The 27,192-nt window shown below is 46.3% G+C and overlaps 1 protein-coding gene across 6 annotated transcripts in view; it reads left to right on the forward strand.

Annotated features, from left to right (window-relative positions):
• Positions 1-27,192, forward strand: part of ACSL6 (acyl-CoA synthetase long chain family member 6) — a 774,575-nt gene that overhangs the window by 483,804 nt on the left and 263,579 nt on the right. For all 6 annotated transcript variants that reach the window (XM_069652522.1, XM_069652521.1, XM_069652520.1 and 3 more), the window contains one exon: positions 12,868-12,963. In XM_069652522.1, coding sequence (XP_069508623.1) covers positions 12,868-12,963 — 96 coding nt within the window. The remainder of the gene's footprint in view (positions 1-12,867; positions 12,964-27,192) is intronic.

Raw genomic sequence — 27,192 nt, forward strand, 5'->3', positions numbered from 1 at the left:
AAAGGACTGCTCTCCCAACACAGTCCAGCTGTTAGGACACACCACCAGTGCTGCCTCTCTGCACGGTTGGAGTAATCCAGGAGCCGTCGGAATGTGGGAGAAGTCAGGAGGACTTGTTAAGGTTGATGACGAGTTCCTCCTACCAATGTACCCCTTTGTTGTGTGATACTGACAATCAGAAGGGTCTATTCATTGGAAGAATGGGAGACACACAGCATGACACTGCAGGCTGTAAAACAGAAAAAAAGTGATAAATCTTACAGGTTAATGTATCACAAGTAGAGAATGAAAAAAACAGGTAAGGCTAACCTCTAAACAGGAACAGAATTCTTTAAATAGATAACTGGTGGCAGTAGCAGGCATGGTTATGGTACATCAGATTCCCCTGGTATCTCCCAGTGGGTGAGATATACCTGGAAGCAGAGAATGCCCAATGAGATAGTGAGGTGGCAACAATAAAGACTGTAGATGGTGTTAGGAGTGGTTCTTACCAGGAGTATGGCAATTGGAGCAGCAGGAGGTTCTGAGGCGTCCAAATAGTCCAGGAGCAGAAGACATAACAGGAACCTATCCCGATGGCACAAGGATGGGTTGGTGCACCGTCAGCAAGCGTCTCTAGTCCGTGCACGGGAGGTTGCCTCAGCACCGAGGGGGTTCCAAGAAGTGATAGCTGTGTGCCACAATGCTGTTCGTCAACGTGCGGAAGTCCCAAAAGCAAAGTCGGAGGCAAGGGAATCCGAAGTCAGCGTTGAGCGGGCAGCAGAAAATCCAAACAGGAGGCGGAGAAGTCAGTTAAGCAGGCAGGGTCAGATTACCGTGGTCACTGAGTCAGAAGTAACAGCTGAAGGGGTCAGGCAGAAATGGAGCCCAGAACAGCAGGCACAGGTCAGCAGCGAGAGTTCCAGAGATAGCAAAAACAATGAGAAATCCAGAAGCAACTTCAATCAGAAGCGCCAGAGCACTGGAGAAGGCGGTCTTTAAGTCCTCCGTGTCATGTGACTTGGAGGGGCGTGCTTTCTCTATCAGGCTGTGTGACATTGCGCATACAGGGGTTTCCATCGTCGCCAAGGCAACCCCCAACGAGCGAGGAACGGCACTCTCCATCTGTGTGGGGAAAGCCCTTGATAGAAATGGGAGCGTGCAATCCTGGCCATGGAGCGTTTCATGGTGTATGGGTATGTTCTCTTACGTGTATGACAAACCCTGGGAGCACATGTACGTGGATTCCTGACACCAGCAAAATCTTCTTGAAGGTTTGAAGTCCAGAGATGATTCATAGAAGTGGTGGAAGACCTTTTCTTTTAAAGGCAAAGGTCTACTGGGGACTGGACAAAGAAAGCCCTGGATCCAACCCCTGTCCTTGGAACAAGTGTACTGTGCCTTCTAACACACCCAAAGTGCTTTGTGCTACAGGAAGTGAAGGGACAGGAAGAAAAGATAGAGGTAGAGAGAAACAAGATGGTGGAACCTTCCTACAGCAGTAATAACTCTTATGTGTACACAAACCGCACCCCTTCCCTTCTCTATAGAACCAAAGGCATTTAGGTATGCAGCAACCTGGTGTGGAGCTAGTCCTTTTGTGAATGTGTGTGCCCTTTGTATCCTGTTCCCAGGACTCTATGGGGATGGTGTTACCTACCCTCACACAGGATCAAATACTGGTAACCCCCAAGGTTATCGTCTTGCTAGCAGCAGTAAGGACAGGCTCTCTGTGGAGAATACGCATAAGTAAATCTTCCAGAGCTGAACTGGGCTCGCACAGCTGACACGTGTGATAGCAGGGATGTTGCTGGGTCTGGAAAGATCCAGGGCTATGCTAATTTTGGGACTGTCGGGACTGGGGGCTAGCTAGACTTTTTTGGTTGTAACCCCTGAACTTCTATCTGGGGCTACAACCAAAAGACCCGGGCAGTAGCCCCCTCAGCCCCCCTAGCAATGTCTCTGTGTGACAGAAAACTGATGTGGATTGGATACCTATGGGAGATGCTGGCCGTCATACCCTAAACCCAGGTATAGCTAATATTTACAGTTTAGTTGGAACCAGGACAGCATTCTCATAGTTGTGTAGTTTTTGCAAGAGGGGTGCATATCTTAAATGCAGCTCCTGGCCTGAGGAGACCTGGCTGTGTCTTCTGAACCTGCTAACTGCTCTGTCCCACTGGCAGAGCAGGTGCTGCAGATCAGGCTACTAACCCAGCAGGGCACAGATGAACACTATGTTTTTGGCATGGAGTTTATGAAAGGGAGATCTGATTAGCAGATTACGCTTTCTGAGCGTTGAATTACCTGCATCATTTCATTAGATAATAAAAACAAAAAAAATGCAGGAATCCTACACCCTTGCCAGTTGGCTATTCCTCACAGTGAAACTATGTACTGGGAAGAGCACCTTTTTTATGTCTGCTCTAAGGTCGCTGGTGTTAAAGGGGGCCAGAGCACGCAATCAGATGAAACAGGGAACACATTAGGGAGGGCACTCATCATTTCTTGCCTCACCCTAACCCCCACTCTAGGAACAACTTCATTGTACAGAACCCGATAAGGAAACCAACACAATACTGCAGCCTGTGAAACAGACTGAAAACTCAGAGTAACCATAGAGAGGTAGAAGATCCCAAGAAAGTGATACATTGTGAGGAACGAGTCATGAGACAGACTTGAGAAAAGGATCAAACAGTAAGAAGAGAGATGGGGAAGTGTCCCAAAGCTGTAGTAAGACATTAACAACATTAGCCCAATCCATACAGCATTACTGTATCCTTTTGTCACTCTGTGACATCTATTTGCGCCTATGTGTGTGCCAACTGGCTCAGTCTTATTGCGTACAAATTAGGATTCTGGTCATTGCAGTATTTGTATCAATGAACACCTGATGTATTCTTAGTGTGCACCCTAAAGAACCGGGGCATCTTGCTGGGTGCAGATCTTTTTGTCCACTCAAATAAATGGCATGACCGGGTCTTGTTTTTTCATCTCTAAATTGTACGTATGTTAGTTACTCCTTTACATTCCACATTCCAAGATGATTACTTATGATCGTGGCATATGTCAACTCAAGGTTAACTTGCACCTGTTCAAAAGATTGCAGAGTCTCTAAAATGTTGTAGCCTACTTGGATTCAAGATTTTCCGGCTAAGCCCACCTTACTCTTGTATGAACTTGGGCAACTTCATTGGTTGTCTATCCAGGGGAATGTGCAGGTCAAGACCTGCTGTATCATCTATCGCTCTTCACAGGGTTCTGGTCCAGTCTTCCCTATCTCCAAGCGCCATCTCTAGTGTCTGGCTGGAGATTAGCTCCATTCTCTAACTCTTCCTACATCCAGGTGGACACACAAGGGTTAATGTTCTTTTTTTTTTTCAAAAACAGATTTCATTAAAATTTGACTTTTCACAAAACATCATAAAACTTAAAGACAAAACAGGACAGCACCTGTAACCAAGATAGACCACTCATCACAATATTTCACAATTTCACAGTTAATGTTCTTTTTAATTGGATGATAATCTTTTTTGTAACTTGTTCTTGTTAGTAATCCATCACATTCATGACCACCTGACCTTTCGTAAACTATTAAAAAAAAACTTTCCTTCGGCTAACCAACCGTTCATATAGTATGCCTAGCGCTGCCAGTCCCTCGCCATAAAGCATCCAATTAGACACATGCTTTATAAAACATGATATGATATGATATGATATATGATATGATATGATATGACGTTTATAACGCACCTATACACAAGTGTTTCAAGGCGCGATGAGGCAAGGGGGGGAAACAGAGGGAAGACAGAGACAACGATCCTACTAGGCCAGGTGACATTGAGATTGCGCAGGTGCAGGAGAGGGGGGAAGGGGAAAAGTGCAGGGGGAAAGGGGAGGGGACAGTGCAGTACATAAGATAACAGTAAAATAAATAAAGACAATAAATAAAAGTGCAGCCAGCTGGTGGCAAGTGCAAGGGTAAGTGCAGACATCAGGTGTCAAGTGCTAGTAGGGGCTGTAGGGATACAGAAACAGTCCCCGAGTGCAAGGGTTGCCAGGGGGCAGTGCAGGTGTGCAACTGGCGGGGGGAGGGGCACCTGGGCCCGATATCAGAGGGTAGCCAGGTAACCAGTGCAGTATCAGATTCAGCCAGGATCACCAGGGGAGAGGAGGAAAGAAAGGTCCTGAGCGATTTTGAGAAAAGGCATAACCCATCATTTTTATATTTTGTATTGGGATGTGCGTTCAAAATGCCATCTAAACCCACATGACCCATGCATAAACAAAGTTTCATGTTACTATTCCAACATATTAGATGTTGTTCGACCCGTTACACGCTGAGCACTACCAGTTGGCATAGCAAAACATGCTCCACCCCCAGCCAGATGTATGTCTTTACTTCGTCTATATTAGTTTCGCCATACATTCACTTTGTCGCATTTACCTCTTCATACCTTTACTTCTTCAGTCTTTCACTTCTTCTAACATCTCCTAGATCATTACAGGGGATGTCCCCATGGACACCTTCCATTTCTAACCCATATTCTTACCCCTGACCCCTCCTTGACCCCAACTCTAATCTTACAGCTAACCTTACCATATCCATTGCCACCCCGACAGTGTGAAGATGCAGACGCAGTAAAGCTAAGAACTAAATGCATGAACGAGTAAATGTCTGACAAAGTGAATGCTGAATAAGTGACGAAGAAGTGTTTTTGGCGAAGTAAAAGGTGGGGGATACCTAGCCCCACACATTCTTAATGGATACCTGTCTCTGATATGTAGGATTGTAATGTACTGTTATCTCGCAATGAATGTTATTTGTAATTTAATGCAGATAATACTATAATGACTATAATTCACTATTTCTTGTTAGGCAAGTTCAGATTAAAGTCTGTGGAAAACTCAGAGCTGCACAGAAATGAACTCCTGGACAGTCCACTGCAGTATCAGGCCATCCCGCAATATTAATTCTGGAGTGTCACAATTTTCAGTTAGGAGTGGTGGACATAGGCATCCAAAGGCCCATATATTTAGTGCCCATTGGGAAACCTAACCCAGTCCTCGGCTCTTTGGTCATCATCTGTGAAGGGTCTAGCCAGCCTGGGGCAACAGAAAGCCTGCAATGATTATCTAATTGGTGAGCCAAGGATTGACATACAATGATTAACCGAGTTCTGAACATGTCTTGTTACTTGAAAACACCCAAGCCCAAAAAAGGAACCCCCAATTCTACAAGCCGGTGCACCCCTAGGCCTGTTGCTAGAATGCCAGAGGGATCCTTAATGACCATGGTGAATACATACACCCATCAAGAAATGTGCAAGGCTGGGTGAGGGACAACACGAGAGAAATGCTCCGCCCCACCCAGGTGTGACATCAAGCCAGGAAAAGCACTAGCAAAATGGACATCAGGAAAGCTGAAAGGATCACCCCTGCCCAGTCCTCCCCTGAGACTGTGGCTTTGGGTGCGTAGGTTCCGTGAATGTTGTTGGGTGTGGGGGAGAAGGTTTGTTGGTTAGGGTTTTCTCCAGTAGTATGAGCACAAACAAAAGTATTACTTAGTTTATCCTCCGGCCACCTCAGAAAAAGGTGCAACGCATCCCAAACAGAAAACTTGCCAAGCACTTATCATTGAGTCTCTGCTGCTTAAGATTCCTTTGCACAAATCGTACAGTATAATGGCTGGCAGGTATTACCCAAATTGACCTTTTCAAATTGACCTTTTGTCCTAATTGACCTAATAATAGTGGTCCTAATTGATCTTCTGCACAATTGACCTTTACCTGTATCTTAGTTCTTTTATATATGTGTGGGCTGGATTTGGGATAATAAATAATACTCAGTAGCAAAACTGCCTGCAAGGAGAACGCGCTTACCTTACTTTACTGAACCGGCATAGCGAACTGGTAATCAACGACAGCAGACTCGCCGCGCTTCCTGGAGGAGGCGGGGCTCCCCGGCTACACACGACACGTGACTCCATCACGTGATCTCGGGCGCCTTCAAAGCCCGGAGGCTACCACCCTTGTGGCGTTAAGCCCGAGAGGAGTAAAGCCCAGGGACTGTTAAGCGACTGTTTGTCGCACTGTGGCAGCACCAGAAAGGCAAAGAACACGTGTCGTCCCTATTCCATCGTATTAACCCCGCAGTCACCCTCTTACCACACTCATCACACATATGCCTCCTCCATCACCCACGGAGGGCGACATTAGCTGCCGGCTGCGCAGCAGCAGCAAAACAGACCAAAAGAACCTGCAAGATCGCCCTGCCAGTACTAAAACAACTGACAGGCAATGGAAGGGCGAGGCACGTCCGTCAACAACACCTATGACGCCAAAAAAACGTGAATTTGACCCCGGTCATGGAAACTTGAAGCCCACCACACAAGCAGGAGGGCGGGAAAGTCTCGCCATTACAACTGGAAATTCGCACAGTCACCCCAGCCAAACAGCAAGAACGGAGCGACTCCAGCCGCCCAGTCTGACTACCGTCTCGACGAGCGACTCCCTGCTGGTGACCATCGGAGGGTGGGCACGGCAGGGTACTGCAGAGCATGCCTTGTCAAACACGATCCAACTGCATTCCCCTCAACCCACTAACGGAAAAAGTGACCTGGAGGCCTCACATACCTCGCCATGTCAGCTTCAATCAGCACCCCAGAAACTCGGGGAAAACTCAGATCGGGCAACCATGCCTGTCAGCATCGCGACGCGCGCTGAGGCGGCCGCAGCGCAAGAATACTCATGCGACACAGCCATCAAGGTTCAGGCTCAGGTCCATCAGAGTCGAGCCTATCAGACGAACCCTGAAAAGAGATTTCACTTTAGAAAGGCCCAGCTAACCACGAGGCGAGGTAGCCCAACTTCCTCATGGGACACGGAATCCGAAGACGATGTATTCACGAACAAAGGGCTGGAGGGGTACTCACCATCAGAAACAACCAGCACCACGGTCCCTGAGCAGGCACGAAATGAATCAGTAGTCTCCACTGAGCAAGGCCAGAAAAACTGATACAAATCTCCAAGGACGGATTCAGACAGCACACGCTCTCACCGACCATGAGTCCACGCAATCGGGAGACTTGAATCAAAGGAGACCAGTGCCGCCTGAACTATCTCAGCAAGAAGAAAGAGAAGAAGACCCGAACAAAAAGAAGTCAGACGAAACAAACAAGCTCCCCGAAGTCTCCCTTAGTCTCCCAAAGCTGCCACACGCAAACTTGCAAACTCCTGTGCCCACCTTAGAGGGACCAAAGCAGACCCACATTTTCTGCCCCAGCCAACAACGAGAAAATCATGTGTGGAACAAGCCGCATACTTCGGGGAACCTGACCCAATCGTCGGAAAATCCATCTCAGCCTCCCCAAACGAACGTATCAACTGCAGAAAGAAGACTCTCAGAAAAGATTTGCGCCACTCAACGCCGCCAAAGACTCAAATACCCCGCAGAAAAGCAGACGCCCTGGAAACACATCAAACATGTCAGAAAACGACTCTCCCTCGACAAAGAAAAAAGATCTTCTGTCAGTGATGTCTGCATTTTCAATAGTGATAAACCCTTTCACAAAGCTGTATGAATCAATACACGAGGCCTTGAAAGATAATACAGCAATGATTAGTGAACTAAAGGACAAGCTAATTTACGTGGAAGGCTATCTCACAGCAATGGAAAGAACGTCGAACTCCACACATTCAAAGTGGGAGGAAAAAATAGACATTGTGATGTCAGAATTACTAAAGAAAGAGGGCACTAAGCATAAAAATGTGGAATCACCAACCAAAACCACACAGTCCACACAGATCAAGAAGAATAAAGAAGTCGCCCCAATCTTCACAAAAATTCCTCCAAAACATAAAACCGACGAGATTACCCCCCCAAAATCCACAGCCAGGGGTAAAGTCAAAGAAAAGACCAAAAACGGCAGCAAACCCTCTGTGTGGCTGCGCCCAAAGGAATCCCCTCAAAAAACCCTTCAAAATCAAAATTGTACTGGGGAAATAGAGACGGGAGTTAACCAAGGGGAAGTGACAACGAACTCCACACTCACAAACTTGAAGCAGTCGACCGCAACAGACACAACCAGAATAAGGGTAGACTCAACTTCATCCTCAGACTTGTCAAACATATCGTTGTACCCTGACGAAAGGGAACTAGATTCCCCACCGCTGTCAAACTTCGACGACGCTTCAAAACAAACGCAAACAAACCCCTCAACTAAAGATGAACCTATCAGAGAATATAAGAAAAAAAATCACCCCGAGGTATCAAGGGAGCCGCCTAGACAACGATCTCGCTCAAACTCTCCATCTACTGCCTTAGAAGCCCTGAAAAACTTAAAGGAGACTCATGAATACGTTGGACATGAGCCTCACAGAGACCGAGATCAGAAACACTATAAACCGAACTATCCTGCCAGAGTTCAGTCATCGAAGGATCAAAGAGCAAAAAAGGACACTGCTTCAGACAAAGACAAGATCTCTGAAGGGGGTAAAATCTTCAAGCTAGAACAAATATCATCTAAAGATTCTTACCTGGTCCTAAACCGCAGAACAGTCTTAAAAAGACTGGGGAAAATAGGAACACTCTGCCACCTAAGAACGGAAGACTTCACACTGGTCGAACCCTATCACCGGGAACATAAAGCAAAAGCTTACCTCCATTTAAGAAGAAAAACATCATTGGAGTTAACTCCCGACGTGCACAAGGACCTCCAAAAAATGGGCCTAAAAATCCACTGCCTTCAGAAACAATCGAAGGAAAACATCAAGGCGACAAAAGAAAGAACTGAAGATCTAAATCGAGACAGGGAGCGACACAGAGAAAATTACGCACAGAGGCTTCCGAGAAAACAAAATGCGGCACACGGCGACGAAAGGTGGTGGCGGAGAAACCAAACTACCCTTCAAACTACGACCCGAATTAACAACTACGACGCTTCAAAAACACAAAGTCACCACGAGAAAAGAGAAACCAGACAATCTAGAACGGAACTCACAAAGGAGAGCAGACCACTAAGAGAAACAAACGTACCACCAGCACGCAACCCATGGAAATGGATTTCGGAAACCTTTGCGCAAACTCACAAGAAATAGCAACAAAACCAAGGACCACATTCGACAGAGAAACAATGCATCGGTCCTTTAAACCCTCTACAAAAATGCTCCCTAAACATGGCTTCGTGGAATACGAGAGGACATCAACATCTTACAACGCCTAGTGACACAAATTTAGGTATGTTCGAACTGATCTGCCTTCAAGAAACATGGTTGGTTCACAAACCAGCCATGGACGGATACGTAACAGAGGCCTCGCCCGCCTGCAAATCCATCCTAGGAAGCCCCTCCGGAGGCATACTAACAGCTATCCGGATTGGCTCAGGGATTATTCCAAAAGGGAAAATAGCAGAGGGTTACGGAATGCTGACGACGTTGGCTACATGGTGCCATCAAGACTTAACCAGAGATGCTTGGACAAACTCGGAGTTAGGCATAATAAACCTCTACTGGAACCCGGCGAAAACCAGCACTATAGAATTCTGCACCATGGTCGCCAACCAAATTGACGACCTAACGGTGGAGCGGAAAGTACCCAACATCATCATCTGCGGTGATCTGAACTCCAAATGTGAGGGGAGAGTGAAAAACAAACAAAGCCCGAACTCAACGATGGACGAAAGAGGTCGAGCCTGGTCCCTCCTAATGAAATCAAGGAACTTCCACAATGTATCATCACTCCAAGATCGAAAATCACAAATCCCTACGTGGGAAAGACTGAGCTCGACCGCCACGCTGGATTACATATTCATCACGGAAGGGCTGATAGCCTATTTCACTGACTTCACGGTGGTAAAAACGCAGGAAAGTGACCACAACCTTCTAAAAATGTCATGGAACGGAACAGCTCCATCAAGACCCTTCTACCCTGCAGTAGTGGAAGCTAACCCACAACAAAACAGGCTTCGCTTAACCCCCGAAAATGTAAAAAAAAATGTTCTAACATCGCGAGGAAAACCGTCCAAATAACAAAGAGCAAAAGCGACAGACGACCAGAATACGTGTCGCTTTTGGCCGCACACAAAACTAAATTTGCGGGAACAAAAACAGGGAAACCGATCCATATGCATTCTTTCGACACTGAAGTGGCAACAAAAAGAAAAAATCTTAACAAACTGAAAAAAACGGCCATAAGAGCTGACTCGCCGGAAACATGGCTTAATTATCAAGCAGAACAAAAGTCCTACAAATCATGGTTAAAACAGCACCGGTTGCTCATGTACCAAAATGGCGCTGAGGAAATGCTCCACACTTGTGCCACAAGGAACACTCGAGACTTTTGGTCACTATTGAAATCAATCAACGGGCAGAAGGCAAACGTGCTGGCAAACTGTGTCCCAGAGTCAAAGTGGATTCAGCACTTCACGGAGTTATACCGCTGCCCTACCTCCCCGTCACTACATCTTCCCGCCCTCTCAGATTCCCCATGGATCACTCTCTCATCGGTCGAGGACATCACAGAAGCGATCAACAAACTCAAATCTTCAAGGGCTCCAGGGCCAGATGGCTTGACTAACACTGACCTTAAGGCACACCCACTACTTTGGGCGCAAGCATTTGGCGAAATACTTACTCAAATTCAGAAAACAAAAGAAATTCCCAAAACCTGGACAGAGGCTGTACTGGTGCCCATCTATAAGAAAGGAAACGGAGACACCCCCGCCAATTACAGACCTATTGTCTTACTGGATGTCATAGGGAAGATTTTCGCAGCACTACTCCTCTGCCACTTCAAAGTCTGGGCCAGCGCCTCCCCGGCAGCCGACATGTTTCAAACAGGATTCCAGAAGGGAGCAGGAACGTCAATCAACCTACTGTTTCTGAACATACTTAAAGCAAATACAAAGAGGGGCACGGGAAAGGTCCACATGGCAATGGTGGACTTGTCCGATGCCTTTGAACTGGTAGATCGAGAAAGACCGTGGACCAAGTTAGCCACCTGGAAATGTCCAGACTCGATTCTCGCACCAGTAATGGCACTCCATGAAACCACCTCACTCAGAGTCCGCCTAAACCAACAAGGCACACTCTCAGAGCAAATCTTCACAAAACGGGGAGTAAAACAGGGCTGCCCGTTAGCCCCAGCACTGTTCATCTCATTTATTGGAGACTTTAGAGACTCAGCGAAATCAGTAAGATCCTTCCCACCGCGAGTGGGTATCTCTAAAGTCTCAAGACTGTGGTACGCCGACGACTTAATTCTGATTGACCAGACGGCAGTGGGCCTTCAGAGACAGCTAACAAACTTGGCCAAATACATGGAAGAAAATAATCTGCAAATAAACAAAAGCAAAACTAAAATCCTGTCCTTTTCAAAAAGCAAAAAAAAGACGAGTTTAAGTACCTGCGCATTCAACTAGACAACACTTTGAACGACACTTCACTCCAAGCCTCGTTATGGTCAAAAATCAAGAACCTGACAGCCCAATCTCGAGCTGTCGACAAAAAATTCGGCAAGTTCTCTTGGACCCCGGTACTGCAATTATACAAAACAAAGGTAGTACCGGCCATAACATACGGCATGGCAGCCAACTTAACTCTACCTGCTGAATTTTGGCTGAGACTGGAAGGATTTCTATGGAAATCGGTTTTGGGGCTTCCTACCTCAGCCCCCATGCCAGCCATTCGGCGCGACCTTGGCCTTCCTTCACTAGCCTCAGTTGTCATGCAAAGCGCGATTCTACTTTACAGGAAAATACGAACCCCTGACTCTCTGCCAATTTTTCGGATATTAGAAAACGAACTGGAAAACGGGAAGTGCACACCATTCACCAACTGGGCGAAGAAAATTGGACAAAAATTAGAAGAAGTCCACTGCACGGACGACCTCCTCATCTCAAATCCTGGGCGTGTGAAGCAAAAACTTTTAGAACAAGACTGGATACGTACTAACGAGAAAATCCTAACGTACACATCCCTAAAAGACTTGCCACCTACTTACAATCGCCCAAAGGTTCCGCTGAAATATTGCGAAAAATTTCCCGAAAAAAGGCTGAGAAAAACTCTTCTACGGGCCCGCCTGAATCTTCTGCACACGAGAGAAATTTTGGCCAAAAGAGCGCTGGCAAATTCTCCTCACTGCCGGGTCTGTGGTCTAGTTGACCAAATAGAATCTGTCTGTCATCTACTCACCTCATGTCCTGGATTGGCGCACGAAAGAAGGGCTTACTTGACACCACTCATCACGTGCCCGCTCACACTCGACAAAGAGACAATATGGTTTCGGTTAATTGCAGGCGATTCCACTAGATGGTCCAGAGCGGCAGCTAAATTTCTTGAAGTAGATCTGGCAAAAGCCAGTGACATTACTTCATCGCCTGCAACAGCAGCAAGAGACCTTCAAGGAAATTCGAGAGTGGTGTCGTAAGTTCTGGGTCAAATTTCTTAGAAGTAGTTCAAACACAGTTCACCACAGCACAGATTTGTAAAAAACCTTAAACAGGTTAACAAACAAAAAAAAAAAATAATAATAATAATAATTTAAGGGGATTGGGTGGGGAGTTTTGGGGGGTTCTGGATTGGTTGGGGGGTTACAGGGGATTTCCCCCCGCATATATGTCCTGATTTACCTAATAATTAGTTAAGTTTTCCCGCGAGCAATTCTCCCGCAATCAATTATGATTAGAGCAATTTGTATAAACAGGGTGGCAAGCCTGCAACCCCTATATGTTTCAAAGCAGCTTTGGAATGCGCCTCTAATGGCGGACACCGCCTCTTGTTAATGAAGAGCTTCTATAATATCTACTGTGTCAGTGTTGTTGCAACTTATACTTACGTACAATCTGCTGCCTTATGACTTCACCTCTTTATCCTGCTTTCTGTTTGACAGGCAAGTCTTGGAGGGCGAGTCCGAATGATTGTGACTGGAGCCGCTCCTGCGTCACCAACTGTCCTTGGATTCCTTCGGGCAGCCCTTGGATGTCAGGTATGATTTAGAAATTCACCATTGTCATATCATGGCTTTCTGTACATTCACACGCTTGTACACAAGATAGACATTGTGGGTACATTTCAGATCATGACTGCGCCAGGGAGTAATTCGCGACTTACTGTGTTTGGGCCTCCTTTGTAGCCTGCTACATACCCTTCTTTTAGATGCCAGGGCAGGTACTCATTTGAGACCACTTGTTTGGTGGTGCTCTTTGGTTATGGCCACCATTACATAACTGTTGAGTGACAGGCAACATGATACTTCGCAGTGGCCACACGGTGGTAGGCTTACTGCTTCACAAAAACTCCTAAGGCTTTTAGGCTTTGCCCATCACATTGCCACTGCATCAATGACCTGCAGGGGAGATTTCTGTTTCTGGTCCTCTGTTGTCTGTGCCCAGTAAATACCTGCCAGGACTCGGCCACAATGTCTGACTATATACCTTGATGAACTCATGATGCCATCAATGTGCCGCCATCAATGTGCCATGTCTTGTGAAGGCCATTTTTTATCAGCCCGATCCCACAAACTCGTTTACCCAACCTTGACACTCAGAGAATTTGTCCACTCCTTACCTGTCCTGACGCCCCGCCTGCCTATGAATTATTTTTAACTGATTTGCTATTAGAATGTTGGGAATGTATGCCACCCACCTGTCTACTCTCCGCTTTAACCACTAGGTGTTTGGGGCAGGCAACACGACCTTTGGATGACGGCCAACCAATTAAAGCTAAACGCCACCAAGAAGGAAATCTAGATAGTGGGAGCTACACATTTATGTATGAATACTTGCATATCTGCCACATGGTTTTGACAGAAATATATTAATGCGTTTTTAAGTCTTATAAACTTCACGCAGAAGCTTTTATGCACTGCTCAAAGTTTATATAACTAAATTGCTACAAATAAATATAGATTTTGATTGGGCAATCTGCTGGCCTAGCATGGGTGTCTCCTTCCATCAAAACGCTGTTGACGGTTAGTTCTGATTGTGTCTTCCATTTCGGTCGTTGGGTTGTGGCAGAACTGCGCAGAAGATGTGGATGGGCGTTGACACGATGGCCCCAATTAAAGCCATTCAAGGTGTCTTTGCACAGGAACCAAAAAAATGATGCAATGGAAAAGTGCCAGTAGATCTAGCCTGGAGTACGCGCAGTCGCTGGGTCTTTCTTCTATTCTGCAGAGCTGCCTGTTCAGGCCGTGCATAGATTAAAACAATTGCCTGCCACATGGTCTTCCAAAAAGCGTTCAGAAGTTGGCCTTCTCAATCGAGCCACAACCGTTGATGAACACCTGAGGGTGGCAGGTTGAGCACATCAGTGCAGTGCGCAGAATTCCAGCGCCCCCTGTGGTAATTGGTTACTTATAACGCGCTAGCTAGCCAAAGGTTTCTAAGTGCGGACCCGGGGATCGAACCTGTGCTGCTCCATGTCGTCTTGCTGCCAAGGCGAGCGCGGGAGCTATCCTCCAGTGTGTTCGAAGTGTTGATCCAATATCTGCTTACCACACAGCCACTCTAGTTGACCTCCAATTATTGTAGTTATTATAGTATATACGCTCCAAAAAAGACGTCCTCGTTTATATAGCTAAAAAGCACAAAGAAACTAAGAAATGTTTGACAACACGTAACTTCCTATAAAGTTAAAGTGAAATATCATTGTACTCGGCACCACTATTTTCCTATCAGTTGGAGTTTTTATCCAGAGCATGGCACATTGCACATCGGTTTTAGACAGACAGCCGCATTCAAATGTTCTGAATGATTGAAGGGAAGTCTAATGTGAGAACCTTGGCAAATACGTGTGTGGCTTTGCTTTTTTGGGGTGTCGCTGTTTGATTGGAACTACGTATTGCAATGTTCTCTGATATTCGTTTCTTATGCGTCGTTTCGTTTGACCAAACACCGCTGTGGGTACAGGATACACAACACAGGATTTTGAAATAAATACCCCGACACCCGATCCCCCTCCACTCCCCCCAGTCAAAATAATCACATTCTCAATCCATTCACTGGGATTTTCTCTGTGTATATTTTTTTATTCTGTAAAGTGTAGAGTTATGTTTTAATCTACACAAATTGTACATTTCCAACAGGCTCCCATGGATGTCAAACGGAGTAATTCTTCGTTTATTTTGGGCCAGTTAAAGGGTCTGCAAACTTTGTCTCGCCAGATGCTTTGGACAACAACACCCATCGGACTTAGCATAGTCAATGGTGGGGGATCCTGGGAGTTTTAGTTGAGAACATACACAGCTAGATACATGTATGAAGGAAAATATCTCACTTATAAATATATATGTACAAACTCAAAATTAAGATGTTCAAAACATTCCATGTACCTTCCAGGGAGGGAGCTTAGGATTCTCAGAGCTGCAGTACTTTAATCTGATTTAGAAAGTATATTGAGAGTCCAGTGTGTGACCAGGAGGATTCCGGAGTAATGCAAAACTAGGAAGTTGTCTAGGCTACCACCAACTTTGGGTAGCAGTTTATCCATACACATAGCAAATGCTGCCTTGTAGGTGTAAAATGGGACTGCCAAATGTCATGCACCATGGCCACCAAATATCTGTAGGAATCGAGTTGAGGCAGAACCTTCTATGTATACTTTTGTAGTGTTACACGAGACATTTTAATACTGAACCCTACATGCAGCATTATATGGAGCATGAATCCTGGTGGTGTTAACTAACAATGAGGGTCTGGAGAATGTTACCAACAATGAATGGCCGGGGTTTTGAAGGTAAGTGTTGAAGAACAGAAAGCTATGCATTCCAGGTGGCAACCGAGCTGGTGGACAGTCGAGCACAGGACACTATTTACATTAGGATGCTCCTGTTTGGGAACTCTGCCACTGTTTGAACTTTGCAAGCCCTCCATCTAGTGGGAAAATGAATGCAAACCTTTGTATGTCTCACCATATGGACCATTGGTCCATATGTGCTATGTACTTCTTTAACAGGGTTGCCCAGGAGCACGTTGAGAAGAATAGGCTCAACTTAAAGGAATAGATGAAGTATGGCAATGTTTCTTTTTTTTAAAACATATTTTTATTAAGATTTTTAAACGATTGGATCAACTCAACACAGCCTCTTGACAAGAGAGGGCAACCTTCATACATAAATCCAATGCCACAATCAACAACCCTCCCTCTGTTCGTTCTTTGGCCTTAATACCCACCAACAACCACTGCATTCACACCCACCCCCACATATCCCCTCAAATAGTCCCCCCCTGCAGTGCAGCCGTTAGCCATTCACTCCTGGGTACAGGTATAGTCTTGCCAGGCGGGGTTTGTAGGTCAGAGCAGGGTATTTAAGATTGTATTCCAGTATTGGTGACCAGGTTGACTGGAATTGATGGAGTTTCCCATCTCTTGCTGCAGTCGTTTTTTCTGCTACCAGCAGATCCCAGACGTTAATCCACCATAAAGTCAAGTCCGGGCCTTCCGGTGCTTTCCAGCATCGGGCAATGGTGATGCGCACTGCTAGAAGTAAGTGTGTCAGTAGCTTGGCGCGTGTCCCAGATTTCGGATATATTTACTGAAGTGGGGCCCCCAGCAGCAGGGTCTTGAGGCAGACCTGGAGTTTGCTAACTGTAACGGCTTCTATGATGTCCACAATAGCCTCCCAAAATAGGCGGATCCGGGGACACTCCCACTACATGTGGAAGTAGGAATCCCGAGCGCCACAGTTTCGCCAGCAGGACGGGGGACTTGAGGCCTGGAAGTATTTGGGTTGGGAGATAGTACCATCGGAATACAAGTTTTAAGGCACATGCATTGTTCGTCACACACCTAGACGATGTGTGCACCCTAGCTCAGATGTCCAGCCATTCTGTATCTTCCACTTGGTGGCCCAGGTCTGTTTCCCAAAAGGACAAATAATCTGGTCTGCATGCGGTTAACAGGTCGTCTCTCCAGAGTTTGTACAGTCTCGATATTCCGCCTTTACCTCTGCCCTCCCAGATCGTCCGTTTGAGGGGACTCAAGGTTCGGGTGGCCTTTTGTCTTACTTTGGGGTGTGAAATCCAGTGGCGTAGTTGAGAGTAAGAGAACCTCTATGATTCTGGTGGGTGAAATTCCTTCTTGCAATCTTCAAATGATCGTGGCTGGCGCCCCTCAAATAGCTGTGCTAATGTAAGTAGTGCCCCCCCCTTTCCAGTACAGAAAAGTTCCGTTGTTGAGTGTGGGAGCTGGGAAGTGGATTTATGAGATGGAGAAAATGACAGCTGGCCATAGTCTAGCGGTGGAAGACGTGAAGGGACTTTTGGTATCGATTCTACGAGATGCAGCAGATGACATATGGAAAAGGGCGGACGACACAGAACACAGCACACGATGGGTCACCATTTGCAAGTTCAGAAAAGTTTAAGGAAATTAGTAGGGATGGAAGCGAAGGGATGGACAGAGATACAGCTCACGATAGTTCATCACTGTAGGCTGTGGCAGGAGAAGGTTAAGCAAAAAGCAGAAGACAAGAAGGCAGATGAAGCAAAGCTAGTACTGAAAAAACTATCGAAATATGCGATGGAAGGGGCGGTTATAAGCAGCCACACACACAGACACAGCAGCAGCTTCAGCAGCAACCACAGTTTGCACCTCCCATGGGAGGACGGTTTATGGGGCGGGGTGGACAACAGCAAGGGTTCCGAGGAAGGGGGGCCAACAGAGAGGACATGGCTTCGGGCCACAGATGCATCACAACCAAGGGGGGTTTCCATGAGCGTTTCGAGGGTATGAGCAACAGGTGCCACAGAACTCAGGGGACTTTTCAGGGGGTTTCCAAGGGCAAGGTAGGGAGCCACCACAGTATTGGACCTGTGGGCAGATAGGACCCATCTCAAGGGTATGTCGGTCCAGGGGGATGCAACAGAATTGGGGAGGGCAGGGCCAACAGCCATATCAAGGGGATCAGGATGATTATTATGCACAGGACCAGCAACAGCAAGGACAGGCACAGGGAACGTATCAACAAGCGCCACAAGCACAGGCCCAAGCACCACAGACACAAATGCAGGTACCACAGATGCCAGCACCGGTACCGCAGTATTTACAAGCACCGCACATTCAAGGGAGCATACAGCAATTAGCACAGATACAGCACAATGACGCACCAGCACACGTGGACACAGCAGCGACAATTCCTGTCAGACAACGGGGGGAGTTACCATACGAGTTAACAACCCCTTTACAGGGAATGGGTTGTCCCTGTACCCTCAATAGGACAGCCCATAGACAAACTTCATGTGTCCCATCCTGTCGATCACACCCAACCCTGCAGAGGAACCTCGCATAGGGGTCGTGGTAGCTGACAAAACGTTTTCCTTTCTTGTTGACACAGGGGTGACTAGTTCATGCATTAGGGAAGGATCATTTACATTGCCAGGCAATGCCATGAACATTCAAGGATTCTCTGGGGCTCGGGAAGTGGTTCCTTTTACAGACAATATCTCACTTTCTATAGGAGATCACGATCTATCACTGCCTTTACTTTACTCTTGACAGACACCTGTAAAAATACTGTGGCGAGACATTATGAGCAGACTAAACATGACCATCTCATTCACAGACAAGGGCATAGTGTGCTCTACACCAGGCATACACATGCTAAATGTAAGACAGATTGTTCAAGCATATTGTGAACACACGGTACATAGGGGGTTGCCAGTGGACCCAGAGATGTTCCAGTATGAAACTGACATTGCCATTGCATGGCTTCCAGGCATTGCAGGGGAAATGAGTTCCAAACAAGTACCTATTTAGGCCAGAAACTCCACTGGATGAGCCAGAAGGAACAATAGTGCCCATAGATATAGAGGCAGTGGTTGCAAGAGAGTATTGGATTGCAGTGCATAGCCTGGATGACACTGGGGGGGCATGGAGAGCAATGTCTACCCAGTGCACAAAGCCACAATGGGGGGTGGGGGGTCGTGGTGTTTCATCCAGGATCTGAGACCTCTTAACCACATTGTAGAGGCAGAGTATCCTTTAGTGGCAAATCCAGGGACAATTTTGTGCAACATTCCGGCCATAGCTGCCTGCTTCACGGTCATTGACTTGAAGAATGTATTCTTCTCAGTGCCACTACACCCAGACTCACAAGACTTGACCAGCTTTATGAATAGAAATCGGTAGTGGAAACACACTTGTTTACCTCAGGGGTACTGCGAGTCACCATCCATTTATAACAGAGTGATACAGATGGACTTGAGCAACATACAGATGTAAAGCACAGTTTTGCAATATGTAGATGACATTCTGATTTGCAGCACAACAGAGGACCAGTGAAGGAAGGACTCAGTGCACATGCTGACTGAGCTAGCTGACAAGGGGTACAAAGTGGACAAGGCCAAGTTACAGTACTACCAGAATGAGGTGCTATACATTGGGCAGACAATATCCTAAAATGGCTGACAGATCACCCCACAGAGAGCAGAGACCATATGCAAGACACCCAAGCCCACAACAGTGAGGGGGATGCAGCAGTTCCTAGGGTTATGCAATTACTGCCGGCAATAGGGCCTTTGACTGCAGCACATACACAAGGCCACTATTAGGCACACTTAAAGAAGCACAGAAAGGAAAAAAGACACTGACATGGGCCACAGAGAGGGCTGAGGCTTTGAAGAACTGAAAAAGGCCATAAGCACAGCACCCATGCTACGGATACCTGACTACAAGAATTAATTTTTCTTATTCTCCCCTACTGATGGAGTAGTGATGAAGGCAGTACTGACACAAAGGACAAGCATGCTCCATAAGCCAATAGCTGACTACAGTGGGCAACTCGACCCAGTAATGAGAGGAAATTATCTGTGCAAACAAGCTTTGTCAGCTGCCGCATTCACGATGGAGAAGTCAGCAGCAATCACAATGGGGTGCACCACGACTCGTTACGTGGAGCGTGCCCACTTTGCGATACTGCAGAAGCCAAAGAGCACACTGACTACACAAAGTGTCAGCATGCAAGGTGATACTATCAAATGTAGGCTTGAAAATAGTGAGATGCGAGATTTAAACCCAGCAACATTTTTGGCAGATATCCTCCAGGCAGGTGACTATGCACACGACTGTACAAAGAATATAGAGATGGTCACTGAGACACGCAAGGTAGATGTTAGGCAAGATTGTATGTAGTACCCTTTGGGAGACTACAGCAACCTTGACCTCCTGGTAATAGGAACCGAACCTTTGGTATAAGTCTGTACTACACAGGTTGGTAGTGTGGCTGTGCAGCCAGGCCTATCTCAAGAGGGGTCAATGTGAGCAGTAATGTTGAAACACAAGAGTTTCACAGTGACAGTTATTCAAATAAACACTTATGGACAAGGTTTCTTGATTAAACAATTATTAATTTATTTAACAGTCAGTTATATAAGCCTTCTTCAGAAGGGAGCAAAACATGTAACAATTATAATACACTTAAAAACACACTCTGTTTCTCTAAATCATATGATACCCATTGGGGATGGCACACAGACACTTCCTACACCCTCAGGTGACTTAAATAGCTAGGACACTGTGGACATTGATTCCTCACAGGTACATTTAGAGCAATACTGAGTTTGGGGTGCAAAAGATAGAATAGCGGAATAAAACAATGATTAACAAATAATTCATAAACTGGTAAGTACTTTTTAAAACCTTGCAATGCAAAGTAAATTAACCCTTTCCTGGGGGAAAGGCAAAAGCACAAAGTTAGAGGCAGAAGAGTCTCTCAGGGAGCCAGGACAGTCAATGTTAGTTGAACAAAGGCTAGGGGAGCTGATGATCTTCTTTGCAGGTAAGAAAAAGTCTTGCACAATATTTTTAGAAAAGTTTATATAAATAAGATTCACGTGAAGGGCCACAAGCTCGGAGGCTTGTGAGGGGCAAAGCTGCAAGCAAATCTGCAGTGGCAACCAAGACAAGTCTCAACTGAGAGCAAGTAAGGCTACACAACAAGAGGTAAGTCCTCTTAGTGTTACAGTACCTTTGTTTAGAAGAAATGGTTCCAGCTGGCTTCTGTTCCTGTGTGGCTCTGCAGATCCTGCTGTTCCTGGGCCTAAATCATGGGAACAAAAGGTAGGACTTCTGGGCACTCCTGCAATACAATGGGAAGGTCAGCGGCAGCAAAGGTCAAACTTCAATTCAGCGGCACGTGTTTACAGCAAATAGCAACACTGCGGTTATCGGATACCACTTTCAGACTTTCCTCGCATCTGGGGTCCAGCACTGTCTTGGCCAGTCCTGCTTCAGGGAAGTCCGGAGGATCTTCCTGGTGCTTGGGTCTGACTTATAAGTGATGCACTCGATTTGGTTTTCCTCTCCCTGGCACTTCGGTTCCAGCAGCAGCGGAAGTACAGCCAGCTTCAAGAGGATGTCCAGGCGAGTTCACTTTGGGGTTGATTGGTCCCACCAATCCAAAGGGAGAAGTCGTCCTTGCAGCATTTCTCTAGTCAAAACGATTTTGAAGCTTCAGCACAGCAGCAGGGCTTCACCGGCCAAACCAACGGTCCAGGCGTTGCGGCAGGATTCTCTTCCACGTTCCTCTTTGGATTCCTTCGTCCAGTGGTCGACTCTCCTTCCAATCCAAAAAGCCTCGCCTTTTATGCAGGTTTCTCCCATTCATTCCAGCCTAGCTGTCAATCACACAGCAAGGTGGCTGTCCTATAAGGACAGCCAGCCGGCCAATCAATTAAGCACAGGGAGTTTCGAGCACCTCCCTCATTTCCTGCCCCTGCCAGACACACCAGAGCCAGAGGCGGGCTTCACTCTTGAATCCAGCCAAAGGAAAAACGAACAAAGGGACCAAACCTGGTTTGGCACGCAGAGTAAATCTCAAGAAGGACCTTTCCAGCAAGAAATGGCAAATAAAATAGACCGGGCCATTTTGACAAAATGGGAACCCATGGGTGCCTTACTGCAGCTGCGAACTCAGCCCGTGGTAAAAACACACAATTGTAGTAAAAAGTAAACCACTGCCACCAGCCATTCATTGTAGAAAGGGTATCATAACGAGACAAAGGGGATACTAATTAACCCCTCCAGCATGCTATGATAAGATAGTGTGTGCTGGGTCTAGAAAGTTACCAAATGTAAGTAAAGTCAATTTCACTTCACTGCTCTTGAAAACAGTAGTTTGACCAAGCGAAGGTATTTAAACCTTTGCAAAATCTAAGAGGCTTCCCTTTGTCACTGCACTGAAGGTGCTGTGTGTCACAATGGAAAGATGATGCCAAATCACAGAAAAAATACATGAGACAGTGGGGAAAAAGGTCTCACTCTCTCCAGGTTAGAAATTAAAAGTCCTAAAGTCCAGCAAAAGATCTGGGGGTCTCTAAGATAGAAGGGAATTAGAAAATTTCTGAGAATTCTCCCTAACACTCTCCCCCACCCCCAGACTAAGTGACTGGAGGATTTGATCCACTCCTTGATGAATCTCCTTACTCCAGGTGGTCATACATTCTGGAGAGACCATCAGCATTTTGGTGATTACTCCCTGACCTGTGTTCTATGGTGAAATCAAACCCCTGAAGGCTGATTGACCATCTTAACAATTTAGGATTTCTCCCCTTCATGTGCATTAACCATCTCAAGGGTTGGTGGTCTGTTTGAATTACAAAAGTAGATCCATACAAGTATGGTCTAAACTTCTTCAAATACCACACAATGTCAAAACATTAATGTTCTATGGTTGCCCACCTTGTTTCTCGGTCCTTCAGTTTCCTACTGATGAAGCAGATAGGGTGTTGCCTGCCTTTCTCATCCAGCGGACTCAGAACTGCACCTATTCCGGTATTTGAAGCATCCGTTTGTACAATAAAGGATTGGTTGTAGTCAGGAGCTCTTAAGACTTGAGCTTGACAAATGGCTTTCCTTAGTGCACTCCTCATTCCACCTGACCTCCTTGGGCAATTTGGGTGAGGAGCTCACATTCAAGGGAGAAGCTATGGTCCCATAGTTCTCTATGACGTTTCTATAGTAACCAGTGAGACCTAGAAAGGCTCTCACCTGTGTTTGAGTAGTAGGGGTGGCCCAGTCCTGCACAGCTTGTACTTTGCTAGGCAATGGCCTTATTTCACCTCCTTCTACCTCATGTCCAAGGTAGACCACTTTACTCTGACCAATTTGACATTTGCTTGCCTTTATGGTCAGATAGGCTTGCTCAAGGGCCTGCAATACATATCCTAAGTGGTCAATTTGCTCTTCTCAAGTGGGGCTGAACAGTGCAATGTCATCCAGGTGGCCATGCAGAAGTCCTCCATCCCATTCAGAACATGATTTACCATCCTTTGGAAAGTAGCAGGTGCATTCTTCAGTACAACAGGCATTACCTTGAACTGGTAGAGGCCTCCTGGGGTGGGAAATGCAGTTTTCTCCTGGGCATGGTCTGTCATAGCTATTTGCCAATAGCCTGAGGTTAGGTCAAATATACTGAGGTACTTGGCTGAACCAAGTTTATCCACCAGTTCATCTGTCCTAGGTAAAGGATGGGCATCAGTCGTTGTGACTGCATTAAGAGCTCTATAGTCCACACAGAATCTCAACTCCTTGGATCCTGCCTTTGGTACTAGTACAACAGGACAAACCCGTGGACTTGTAGATGGCTCTATTACCCCGAGATCAAGCATCTTCTTGACCTCTTCATTTATGTGGGTTCTTAAATGGTCTGACATTCTGTAAACCCTGCTTTTGACAGGGAGACAGTGTCATGCACCGCCCTTCGAAATTCTGGCAAAAGTGGAAGTACACCTAAAATGACCGCCCATTGTTCCATTGTACAGGTCTAGTTCTTTCCAAGATGGCCGTTGCTCCCATAATACTGTGTTTTGTTTGTTGCTTCCTTGCGTTGTATCAGTCTATGGTGAAGCACTGCCGGTGCCTGTTTCATCAGCATTCCACAGAATTTCCCCATTACTCCTCCCTTGTTATTTCCTTGTACTCTTCTTTGTTCCTTGGTGGCTTCCGACACGCTCGGGTGTTATTATTCTCCAGGTATTTATTTCGTGGGATCTTACTACAACTACCACTCTATCCTGTAGATTTCTCGAGACTTTCTTTTCCACATCATCTCGTCTATCTATTTTCCACGTGTTTATTTACTTTGGGATCTTACTGATAGCTACCTTTTGCTAGTACTTTCTTTCTTAGCTCTTCCTCTCCAGTTCAGCTTTAGTTCACCCTGTATTTTTGATTGTGTTTCGTATCTCTTGCTGAAGCTTTGCTAACTATTTTTCTTCTGTTCGTTCAGTTCCTTACGTGTTTTCGCTATTCCTCTCTATAGCGGACCCTCTTTCCATCTACCTCTTAGTCACATCCTTTACTTACCATATTGGACAAGCCCTTGCCATCTTGTTTACGGCGTTACTTTCTGCACCTGTACCCAAGCCTCTTCCAAGAGCTACTTCTTGGTACTCACGTGATTACAAGCTTGGAACTGACATTTTCTTTGGTTTGTTCACTTACATCTCTGGATTGGTTGTGTTTCCTGGAAAGAGACTACTTATTTAGGAAGAAGGACTACTTTCTGTCCACCAGTTACTACTCTGCAAACTCTTAAATGGAACCAGCTACAGCCCAGGGTTTTTTGTGCCTCGAAGGCTTTTTCACCGATTGGGGGCTTACTCCTCTGGGGCCCTCTGGACCTGGTAATTATACCTGCCAAGGTGGCCTCAGAGGGAGCTCGTCCCTAACTGCACAAAAAGAAAGAAAGGAAGATAAAGGAATCGAGAAGACCATGTCGGAAGAAGGATTCTGATACCCAAGACAGCTCCATTGAAGAACCAGGTGAGGAGGAGTGCCGGGAATTAGCCTATGGGGTTGACAGTCACCAGTGAGAATATCATGCTAGCCCCAAGGGGTCAAACATGGTATCAGTGAAAGCAGGGAGGCAAACTGCTTTAACAGAATTTTGCACTCCTCTTGTTGTTTCAGAGGCAGATCAGAAGAGAGATTAACTCCTATTTTCCCATCTAAAGGATGTCCCCTGAGAAGGTCATGTAGAGGCCCACTCTCCTCCTCTTGATCAGATGCTAAGAGCAAAGCTCCTAGTTTTGGTCTGGATACATTTGCCTTTAGGCAGTTGGTGTGAAAGACCCTGGGGGCCTCCTTGGGGTTGCCCAAGTCCACCAAATAATTGACCTCTCCAGGTTTTTCCACAACCTTGAAGGTTCCAATCCATTTGTCCTGTAAGGCCCACTGCCTTGTAGGGACCATAACTAGAACTAGCTGGTCTTGAGTAAACTCAACCATGTTGGCCTTCTGGTCATGCCAATATTTAACCAGAGCCTGACCTGCTTTCAAGTTATCGGAAGCCTCTGTCATCATGTGTGTCATTCACTTTCAGAGACCTAACACATAATCAGTGACTCTCAGTGGTTTGTGGGAAGGAACACTCTCCAACCCTTCCTTGATTAGTGCCAATGGACCTCTAACCGGATGACCATAGAGGAGTTCAAGGAGACTGAAGCCAACCCCTTCTTGAGAGACTTCTCTATAGGCAAAAAGAAAGCATTTCAGTAGAAGGTCCCTCTTTCTTCTAAGGGGTTCTTCTAAAGCACCTCTCATGCTCTCCATAGTTCTATTAAACATCTCCACCAACCCATTGGTTTGCGGATGGTAGGCTGTTGAGAACTTGTAGGTCACTCGGCAGTTTTTCCACATAGCTTGCATGTAGTGGGGCATAAAATTGGTCCCCCGGTCTGAGATAACCTCCTTAGGAAAACCAACCCTGGGAAAAATACCAAGGAGGGCCTTAGCCACTGCCTGAGCAGTAACAGTTCTCATAGGTATAGCTTCAGGATACCTGGTAGCATGGTCTATCACAACCAATATAAATCAGTTGCCTGAAGATGTGGGAGGGTCTAGGGGACCAACAATGTAAATTCCTACCCTCTCAAAAGGAACTCCCACCACTGGGAGGGGCACCAAGGGTGCCATGTTTTTGGCTCGACTCTTGCCAGATGTCTGACAGTGTGACAGCGTCTACAGAATTTATCTACATCATACCCCAACTTGGGCCAGTAGAAATAGAGAGACATCCTTTCCTTGGTCTTCTTAAAACTTAAGTGACCAGCTAAAGGAATCTCATGAGCTAACTGTAGAAACTGAGGTCTCGCCTCCTGAGGCACTACAAGTCTTCTGTAGTTCCTTGGGGTAGACTCTATAGGCTCGCTGTAAAGGAGGCCATCCTCCCAGTACAGCCTGTGCTTCCCTAGCTCTTGCCCATCCAGTTGGGAAGCTGCCTGTTGGCAAAGTCCTTCAAGAGTAGGACACTCTCTTTGACCTCTGCTGAAGCCTGCCTTACAGGGGCCACCTTATGCAAGCAAAGTCTGCAGCTCAGGGTGGTATTTAGGATCTAGATCTCCAACCGGGAGAATGGCTTCTTCCAGCTCTGTTTCACCAGTAACTGGTTCACCATCCTCTGGTTGGTCCTCCTACTCAGCCTCAGCTGATGGAGGGGCCACAGGTGTGGCCTTGGACTGTCCATTCGCGGATGTCCTTGTTTTATGCACAGGGTTGATACCTTTCTTTCTTCCTGAGACCTGGGGTTTCCCCTTTGTCTCGTTCCTTGTCCCGGAATTAGAAGGGTGTCCTTCCTGTGAACTGGGAGTTATAGGTATTTCTCTAACTACCCACTGAGAGTCATCCAAAGTTGCCTCTCTGGTCAGTCTAGTCTGCTCCTGCTTTCTTTTACTGGGAGGCCTGGGGGTGCTTGATACAACTCCAAGAGCTTTTAAGTCATTCCCCAACAGGACTCTCACAGGCACCTCATTTTGTACACTGACAGGCACCCTTACAGTCATACTGTTGCACTGGATGAGAGCTGGTAGTATTGGAACCATCTGGACAGGGCCTCCAGTGTCAGATATCCTGAAGCACGGTTCCGTGTTGACCCGTCGTGAAGAATATATTTCTTCCTACCAATGTGATTCTCAGGAGTACGAAAGGACAGGCTGAGAAACTAATTGATCGGAAGATGGTGTAGAGTCGTTGGGATCGGTAGAGTTGAGCGGACCGCAAACTTCACGATAGATGGAGAATCCAGGTTCCTTCCAACGACTGCAGAATATTACACTGATTAACAATCAAATACACCCCTTTCTGGATAAACGTTCAACAAATAGTTAACAGACTAACCTGCAGAAAACGGGTTTTAACCAGAAGTGTTTCAAGCAAGAATGTCCTCAATACTGGGGAAATCTAGAGACCATAAGAAGAGAAAATACAATCAGTACCA

This window comes from Ambystoma mexicanum, chromosome 3p (assembly GCF_040938575.1).
Source record: "Ambystoma mexicanum isolate Mex_15411 chromosome 3p, UKY_AmexF1_1, whole genome shotgun sequence".
Taxonomy (NCBI): Eukaryota; Metazoa; Chordata; class Amphibia; order Caudata; family Ambystomatidae; genus Ambystoma; species Ambystoma mexicanum.